Source organism: Amblyomma americanum, chromosome 1 (assembly GCF_052857255.1).
Source record: "Amblyomma americanum isolate KBUSLIRL-KWMA chromosome 1, ASM5285725v1, whole genome shotgun sequence".
Classification (NCBI taxonomy): domain Eukaryota; kingdom Metazoa; phylum Arthropoda; class Arachnida; order Ixodida; family Ixodidae; genus Amblyomma; species Amblyomma americanum.
This window is the reverse complement of record NC_135497.1, coordinates 289,542,606-289,551,784: the sequence shown is the minus strand read 5'-3', so window position 1 is coordinate 289,551,784 and position 9,179 is coordinate 289,542,606. Positions and strand designations below refer to the sequence as shown.

At 44.1% G+C, this 9,179-nt stretch overlaps 1 protein-coding gene across 1 annotated transcript; it reads left to right on the top strand.

Annotated features, from left to right (window-relative positions):
* The first annotated feature begins 362 nt into the window (after nucleotides 1–362).
* Nucleotides 363–4,660, top strand: LOC144098017 (uncharacterized). The gene is made up of 3 exons (XM_077630591.1): nucleotides 363–541; nucleotides 3,464–3,623; nucleotides 4,498–4,660. Exons 1-3 carry the CDS (start codon nucleotides 443–445, stop codon nucleotides 4,632–4,634), a joined length of 396 nt encoding a protein of 131 aa, XP_077486717.1. The 5' UTR covers nucleotides 363–442; the 3' UTR covers nucleotides 4,635–4,660.
* Nucleotides 4,661–9,179: the final 4,519 nt, after the last annotated feature.

The window sequence follows — 9,179 nt, the reverse complement described above, 5'->3', positions numbered from 1 at the left end:
ATGACAGTGCAGCCCGTGTTGCACACCTTCACTAGGGGCCCTCTGCAGTTTATTATATTTCATTTCCACCATAATCTCATGACATATTTTGGTCCGTTGTTGGTCCCTTTAATAATTTGAACTTGAAGGCAACCGAACTCTTGCTTTAAATTTTGTTTTAATAAGACCATTGCACTTGTCGATGGGAACAAAGGTTCTACTTGAGTAAACCAGAAGTTTGTACCAAGAAAGGTTCAATAAGATCAGTTAAAATTATTGAGTCATCTGTATGTACATTTTTGATGTATTTGCTCAGTCCAGCTATTCTTTCAGTTAAATTCATGCACTCTTATTTAGGCAAGTGTTTTTTTTTCTAGGCTTTAATCATCACATCGTGAAGCTGCTGCTGGAGATCCGTAGCGATATCAAGGAGTTAAAGGGAAACTATTCTGCCACTCTAGACATGGAAACTGGAAGCGATGCAGTGATGGTAGCGACGTCACTGGAAAAACTGGCAGACATTGAAGAGGTTTTGGCAGATAAAGACCAGAGGGCTCTTCAGGTAAGAAAACATTTGCTGTCCTTTGTCTTCTCAAGTGATGTTAGAAATATAGGGGGCAAGTGTTGAAGTAGTTCCAGTAAAAGCTCGTTAGTTCATAGGTCATTAAAACAGATTTTTGGATAATTTGAACTGTACTACTTGGTGCAGCAAAGCTCCGTAGCAGCATATATGTAATAATAAAGCCTCTTAATTCGAACGCGAATAAATTCTGCCATGGTTAGTTCTAACTCTTCCCTGCCACACCCTGAATAGCCTGGCGCCTGGCACAGGGCCGGAGAAGTGTCCCCATGATATAGCGGCCTAGTCAGTCATATCACAAGGGTACATTTCTTCTAAAATGCAAAGAGAAGGTAGAACCATAAAACTGTTTGACAAAAACGAGTGCCATGACCGGCACGGCAGCCATAAGTGCCAGAGGGCAGGGACAGAGGGGGCAGCGACCGTGGCAGCAGCTGCCTGCTTCCGTGTAACACCTGAGACTTTCAACTTTTACTGGTTAATTCGACTCCCATTAATTCATAAACCCGAAAAATTTGAACTGCCAGCATGGTCCTGGCTAACGGCCATATCTTTGAAAGCCTGCCAATTTGGACGCTATGGGTCTCGCAACGGTTAATTTGAACGAGCTCTTAAAGGTTAGCTCCATCCAGGTATAATCGGCACGGTAAGCAATCATCAAGGTGGCCCTCCCTAAACCTGAAATGCATGCTGCAGAGTTCAGTACGCATCTGTGACATGCACACAACTGCACGCATGATGAAAAAATTGAATGGCCTCATCTCCGAGAATAGGGTGACCTCATAGTTTTGGTTTTGCATTTATGAGCTTCATGCTAGCCCGTGGCAACAGAAGCTATCAGACGTCCATCAGTGAGCTATCCAGGCTCAGCTGAATGCTGTTTCAAACGCTGATTGCCGGCACTGTGCATTTTCCTCGCTTCCATCTGTGTGGTTCCTTCATCATTCCAAACTGTGCACTCGTCAAGTGTCATTTCGTGCGTTGTGTGGTGAAGCCTGTTCGCACGAGACGCAGCCGTGACGCAACGCCACTACAGCATTGCACCGTGAAAGATTCTGGGGAGGTCGTTACAAGTTAGAAGTTCGGATTTTACTCGTAACAGTGCGCACAAAATATTGATGGAAATGCGAAAAGTAGCCATTTTTATGTTGTTCTCATCTCAAATGAGGGCAGCCATTGCTCAGTCTTCCAATGTATAAATTTACTCTGGTGCAAGTAGTTCTTGTCAGTTTTGTTGGGGGTCATATGACAATTTGAGTTTTTTTTACAGTCCCTTTACAGTCCCCTCATGTAAAGCCCTCACCCAAAGGCCCTTGAGGTATCTATAGTAAAATAAAAAAAAATAAAAAGATTTAATGAGCTTTTGCAATGTTGTTCTGCAGATTTGTTCTGCAGATCATATCTTTGTAGCATAAGCCGAAATGCGGTTTAGGAGAAACTTGGTGCTGTGCAAAAAAATATGCAGTGAAAGCTCATTATTTCGGTGTGCAAAACACCAGAAAGAAAAGAGAAAAGCTAAGAAAACAATTTGTAAAGTTCTGCAAGGAGCTGAAACATTGTTGCCTGCTTTTGACATGAAAAGTACACGGCAATGATTTTCCAGAGCTCTGTGAAGTGCTTCATTATGGGCAAAAATTTGAAAGCTTCCAAACAGAATTATTCCAGAATAGGAAGGGCCTCTATGGTCTTTTTCTCAGTGTGGCACGATACTGGTGGCAGCTTTGCATGAGAGGAGAGTGCATTGCACAAGCTATGAAGAGTGGCATGTGGTGCATGCACAGATATGGAACAGTAGGAGAACGACTGAACCATGCATGTGGAAGCAAGGGTAACCTGCAGGTGCGGATAGTCAAGTGCCTTAAAAAAAGTAAACGAGTGACTTGCCATTGAGTGTTGAAAAAATGTGCAGCACAGCAGTGTGCAGCTGCGCTTTGCTGATTTACTAACGTGTGGATCACTGCTGTTGTTGCAGCAGGTTAGCGTGAATTACAGGCATAGCAGCGCACAAAAGACGGCAGAGTAGACAGACAAGGACGAGCTTTGAACTTCTAACAATTCTTTATTGCGAACGCTTCACACTTATATGCATGCCATTCGAGCCGTGGTCGTCGTATAGAAGTGCACAAATATGCGAGGTCTTTTTTCGGAGAGGGCAATACTATACAGTTATTTGCATCGTGAGCATAGAATAGTAGTCTGAATTAATATTTGCCTTAGTATTGCATTTCTTTCAATTGTGCCTATGAACTACTGGCAACATATTGATTCCTTTTAATATTATTTTGATGCATAGTGTTTTGTTCAGGTGTAGTTTAATTTGAGCCTTCTACATATGGTGAGCCCACTTCAGATTAAGTTGGGACTTCGAAATAAATTTCCTCATGTTGCATTTGGATTTGTAGACCTGAAAGCTTCATTTTGTAGAAATGTAGTTGAATGAGGATTTGCTGTAGATAATACCTAGCCTACTACAAGAAATTAGCACAAGTGTTAGCCTTGCTGTGCATAGTTGCAGCTGACTGTTATGTGCTTACATCACTCATGTAGCTCCAGGCTACAATCTTGTCGTGGTTCAAGGTGGCCTTAAAGTAATGGCTTCACTTTTTCCCCCTTATCTTATTGTTTGGGAAGCATATGCCATTGAGTCATGAATAAAAGGAAGTTCATATGATGATGCAAAGATGGGCGTATAGAAGACAACAGAGAATTGTTATCGTTAGGCTGATAGATCACACCACTGTGATCATAAGTCTGTTTGAGTCCTCTGTATGACCCTGTTCTACATGATTCTGATTTTTTGTTGACTTCCACATGGTTCCTCTAAGAGGGAGCTTTATTAAAGATTCATTGTAGGGTTTTATTGGCGTATAGTTTGCTTTGTATAATGTGTATAATCTATTTCAGATCAGAAAGCTGGCACTTATCGGGGGCGAGACGACTGATGAGGCAACAAAACTTATCATGAAGACTTTAGTAAAAACTCCCGTGGCCCTCAGGTACACATTGGAGGGGCGGGGTGAAAAACAAAGTTTTAAGAATCTTCGGCTGTACAGTGCAATTGTTGGTGAGTACATGGGAATCTTCTGAAGATTATAGACATTTTGTGAACACACCATCTAATTGCAGGAAAAAGCTACATTCAATCCACCTGGTGTGGCTTTCAACACTTCCGTTATCGAATACTGAGTAGGCATCCAAATATAAAGGACTATAGGTACTGAATTTTTGCTTGTGTGTTTTCTTCTTTCAAATGATGCATTAGACATTCATATACATGTACGACCACTAAATAATTTATAATTGAATTTCTTCTTGACGTTGTTTTGGTTTCATCAGTCGAACGATGACTGCGACGTGTAGTTGGTGTTTAATTCACATGAGACATAACAAATCGGTTATATTATTGCTGACAGATAATTTTTGTCCTTCCAGGTCTCGGAACAGGCTGGATTAAATGTCGTGGGGAATTAAAACTACATATCAGCGATTGTATTAGTTTTTCTAGTTGCATCATGTGACCAAAACATCAACTTGACGACAGTCGTCATTCGGTCGATGAAGCCAAAACCGCATAAGAGAAGAAATTCAATTATAAATTATTTAGCGGGGCTGTAGGCAAATACTACCCGGTAATACATGTATTTTTTTATCTAACGCGTCGTTTGACAGAAGAAAACACGCAATAAATTTAGGTGTCTATTGTCCTTTAATGACTCATGCACCTATCGGTTATTCTTACTATGGATATTTATGCTTATTATGGTTACAGATATTAATAGCAAAAGAAATTTGCTGATATTTCAAGCATTGCACATTGTAGCATTGCATACGGTTATCAAGCATTTCCTGGAAGATGACTGTTATACTGTGCAAAGTGATTTTTATCCACCATACCGAATATCAGTTTGATATGTGTGTTTATTTGTTCACTTTTACAGCTGCTGTGCAGCGCAGAATACCTACAGCCACCATTGAAGGCATCAATAACAGAGTGGCAGCATTTCTGCGTGGGGCGAGAGACCGAGATGGCGGTCGGAGGGCTCGGATGAAGGGGGTGGACCCTTCACCCCAGTAATTGAGGCATTCTTTTAATGCCCACCATATGCATTGCAAAAACAAATAAATAAGAATTCTTACTTGCGTTGTATTGTCAGATATGTGGAATGTAATTTCAGTAGTAATATGTACACAAAAAATACTGAAGTGAAGAAAGCCTCTCTGGGTTGGCAGGTGGGCCTTAAATCTAATTGGGTCGGTGGGCTTAAAGGCTATGGGTTCTATATGGGTTACCTTTGTTGACTTCCCGCAAGTGTCTCCTAAGAAGCCTACTGTGACCAGAACAGACTAGCTCAAGGGGGATTGGGACGGGCTAGCCCACGTGGGCCCGGGACGGGCTAGCCCACGTGGGCCCGGAGTGGGCTAGCCCGCGTGGGCCCGGAGTGGGCTAGCCCGCGTGGGCCCGAGTGGGCTAGCCCGCGTGGGCCCGGAGTGGGCTAGCCCGCGTGGGCCCGGAACGGGCTAGCCCGCGTGGGCCCGGAACGGGCTAGCCCGCGTGGGCCCGGAACGGGCTAGCTCGCGTGGGCCCGGAACGGGCTAGCCCGCGTGGGCCCGGAGTGGGCTAGCCCGCGTGGGCCCGGAGTGGGCTAGCCCGCGTGGGCCCTGAACGGGCTAGCCCGCGTGGGCCCGGGACGGGCTAGCCCAAGGGGATCCAGCGCGGAGCTGCGTGGGGCTATGCAGTAAGCCCACTGGGCTGCCCTTGTGGGTCCCCCCCGATGCCGAGTTGCAAATCCCGCACATATCCCACGTCGGGCCCCTGTGGGCAGCCCGTGCCGGGCCCACAAGGGCCCGCAATTCAGAGCCCCGTTTGTGCTACTGGGGAACAGTCGAAATTAGAACGTTACTCAGCGCTCATGTCAGACAAAATTGGCTAACATATTTGTTTGTTTACAATTGCGCTTAAAGTTTTCAACTTTTCTTGTAATACTACTGGCGCTGGACCTCTTTACCACTTTGAAGCTACTTAACTTTCTCAATGTACGGGCATAGAGAATAGATTTTCTTTCTCTATGGTACGGGTACTCATACATCCAGGCATAACGTAACGTTTTTCATCTCTCTAGGCAGAGGCAAGGTCAGTAAAATCGAACTAGAATATTGGGAAGTGACCATGCTAGCCGCAGCTGACACCGCCAAGCCACACCACGCTTTTCGTGTCTTTATTTTTTCAGATGAAGTTATCAAAAGCAACGGGTTTGAGCTTTTCATTCCTCGACTCTTTCGTTTCAACGCTTTACCATGGAAAAGAAGAAAAAGAAAAACCACACGCGGTGCTCGTGCCAAAACGAAAGATCGGGTACCTTGGTTTTTGCGAAGTCGACGGACGAGGCACTTTTTGTATTAGCAGTATTAAAAAAGAACGTTTTTTTTTAAGAATTGTAAATCGCGCAGTATCTGCCTCAGCGGCGGACAGTTGCACCGCGCCACAAGGGAAGTGATAGAGGAGCGATTGAGAGTTAAAAAAATTGCTGGTAGTTTACCTCTGGTTAACCCTGGTTGAAACCAAAAATCTGCATTTCCCTGTCTACGCTTGTGATGGAGTGTCTGGCGGCTTCCATAGATAGCCATACTGACACACACGGAGTAGAAGGCATTTTTTTTATTTGTTATACATCTTACTTTTTGGAAGCGACGTTAAAGGGACACTGAGGAGAAATTGAAGTTGGCTTGTATCGTAAGAATACCAGCTCCTGATCACAATAACGCCGCTCTTATCGAAAACAAAGCTCTCGTGAAGTAGAAAATAGCAAGAACCAAAATACAGGTATCGCCGCAACAGACAAATCTCGCAAGTACAAGCGTGATGTGTTCCTAGGACAAGAGGCGCCACCTTGGAGGAATATTCCTTCCTACATGGGCTCACGAATCTCTGAGGCTGGCAAAGGAAAGTTGCGCACCGCACCGCTAGCCGTCAGAAATCACGGCGTCTGCGTTTACGTCACGTTTCACGTCACTCCGTTCTGTGACGTCATAAGAGTTGCCCTGACGTCATAAGAGTTCCCTGAGTTTGAATCAGCGCGGCGGGAAAAACTTTTTCAACTTCGAATAAAATTTCTTTGAAATAAATGCATCTTTCGCGCCCGGACAAGCGGCAACAAAGTCATGAAATGCCGAACTATCAGATTTTGCTAACAAAAAAAAAATTGATAGAGTTCTCCTCTGTGTCCCTTTAAAGGCGCTCACACAAGAGAGCAAATATTTAATATAGCTTCGGTAATATTTACAACTGTATTATTACTCGTTGCATGCGGAGATATAGAACCGACTCCGGCTTCAAGCGACGAACAAACCATGCAGGTAATTTCAGAAACCAAAATTGAAAAAGAAATTTGTTTTCTGGGGAAAGGAAATGGCGCAATGTGACACAGGCCTCATTTGCTTTTCTTAAAACCAACTCTCATTTTCCTTCTCTTAGGGCGCGATCGGGTGTCCACCGATATATGCGAGACAGGCGTAATATCTTTTCCTTCAAACCAATTTTCACTTCATATTCCTTCACGCCCTCCGTGGTCGCTCAGTGTTTAGGGCTCTCGGGTAGTGATCCGGAGTACTCCAGTTACAACCCGGCCGCTGCCGCCGCGTTTCGATGAAGGCGAAACACTAAGGCGCCCGTGTGCTTTCCTGTGTCAGTACACGTTAAAGATCCCCAAGTGGTAAAATTATTCTGGAGCCCTCCACTATGCCACCTCTTTATTCCTTTCTTCTCTTAATCCCTCCTTTATTCCTTCTTTTACGGTGCGGCTCACGTGCCCGCGGATACGTGCGACAGATACTGCGCAATTTCCTTCCCCAAAAAACGTTTTTCTTTTATTACGGAGCCCTCCACTACGGCACCTCTTTCTTCCTTTCTTCTCTTAATTTCTCCTTCATCCCTTCCCTTACGGCGCGGTTTTTGTGTCCGCCGATATGTTAGAGAGATACTACGCCGTTTCCTTTTCCCAAAAACGAATTTTATTATTATTACTTTCCCCTATTCTCTCTTCCTGTCCCCTCATATCTTTCATATCATTTCGCCTTTCCGTCTGCTATCCTTTATTTCCGATGCCCCAGCTCAGGTGCTTCGGTATCGATGACAGATGCCGGGGTTAGCTAAAATATTTTCCTTCCTTCGTATTAGTTTAATAAAACCACTTACTATTACTATTTACGGGCGCGTATCTCCCCCTATCCTCTCCTCCTGTCCCCTCACCTCTTTCATTTCATTTCTCCATTCTGCCTGCTATCCTTTATTTCCGCTGCCCCAGCTCAGGTGCTTCAGTGTTGGTTAAAGATGCTGGGGCTAGCAAAAATCTTTTCCTTTCTTTTCTATTATTCTTTTGTAGCGAGAGCTACATTAAGCTACCAGTCCAGCATTTCGCGGTATATGGAAGAGGAAAGTTGTGCGCATGCGCCTGTACCGCGGCAACCGAAGAGGCCCAAATTGCGGCGTGCGCTACAATCAGAACAAGAGCTACATATAGAACAACAATTGCGAACAATTCCCACTTTAGGAGAAAAAAAGTATAAAACAAACAACACTGAAATGTCGTAAATGCTAGCAAAAAACAAGGAAAATAAATGAAAAGAATTCAATGCTTTCTTGCAATATTACGTTCTTAAGGAACTTTTTGGGAATAAGTTTTCTGAAATCAAGTAGTTTTTCAGTGCGATTTGGTAGAGACGGTATTTGGAACTGTGCGTGTAAAAAACATTCATTTCAAGAATGTCTTGGCCGCGGTTACCAGTGGTGTTGGCTTAACACCACTGGCCACACCAAGAAGTGACGACGAAACATTGAATGTTTGCTGGACTTTTGGCACGAACATTATATCGAAAGCCCAGTAAAGGCACAGCAGAGCGCTGAGGGCATCTGCGAGTGTTTTCAGTAATGCTTACTTCTTCTAAGCATACAAGGAATTTCGTAGCTTCCAGGACGTGTTCTCCCTCGTACATTTCTGCCGGGTAGGAAGCTGTGGCAGCCGTGTCCTGCTGTAGAAATATTTTCCCCATTAGTTGATACACCTTTAAGACAATCATTTAATCAAAAAAAGAATACTTTGCAGCCAGCTATTAAAGCCATGTTAAAACATTATGCACTGATGCTAGTTTATGCCAAGTGTTTTGCAAGCCTTTCTGCAGGCTAATGCAGATTCTGCATTTCACTTTGACAAAACATGTCACGCAACACTAATGCACTGAATCTGTGCATTCTTGGAGAGCTTGCCTAACTTCAAACGCATAGAGCTGTTTCATGCGCACTGTTGCATATCATACCCGACTAAAATGTGGCCGCTGTGCCTTGGTCCTAAATTTGTAGCCCCAAAACTATTTCTGCAGCTTAGCCGCTTGGACCTGTATGTATGAGACAGAACACACCTGTTTTGTGTTGTTTCTTCCTGCCTGTGCTCTTTTAGTTCTTATGATGTTGAAACTATAGTTTGATACAACTAAGAATGCGGCAGTGACTGCCCCTCAGAAAAGGCCCCCCAGCAATGGCTTTGACTGGCTCTCATTACATCAGTGTTAATCCCCTAGTGCTAAATCGCAGGTAAATGGCAGGTGCATCTGTGAAACGGAATTAACC

Coding starts and splice junctions, on each gene's coding strand:
- LOC144098017 (XM_077630591.1), top strand. CDS start 443: ATGGAAACTGGAAGCGATGCAGTGATGGTAGCGACGTCACTGGAAAAA. Junction 542..3,463: donor AAGACCAGAGGGCTCTTCAG/GTAAGAAAACAT, acceptor AATCTATTTCAG/ATCAGAAAGCTGGCACTTAT. Junction 3,624..4,497: donor GCTGTACAGTGCAATTGTTG/GTGAGTACATGG, acceptor TCACTTTTACAG/CTGCTGTGCAGCGCAGAATA.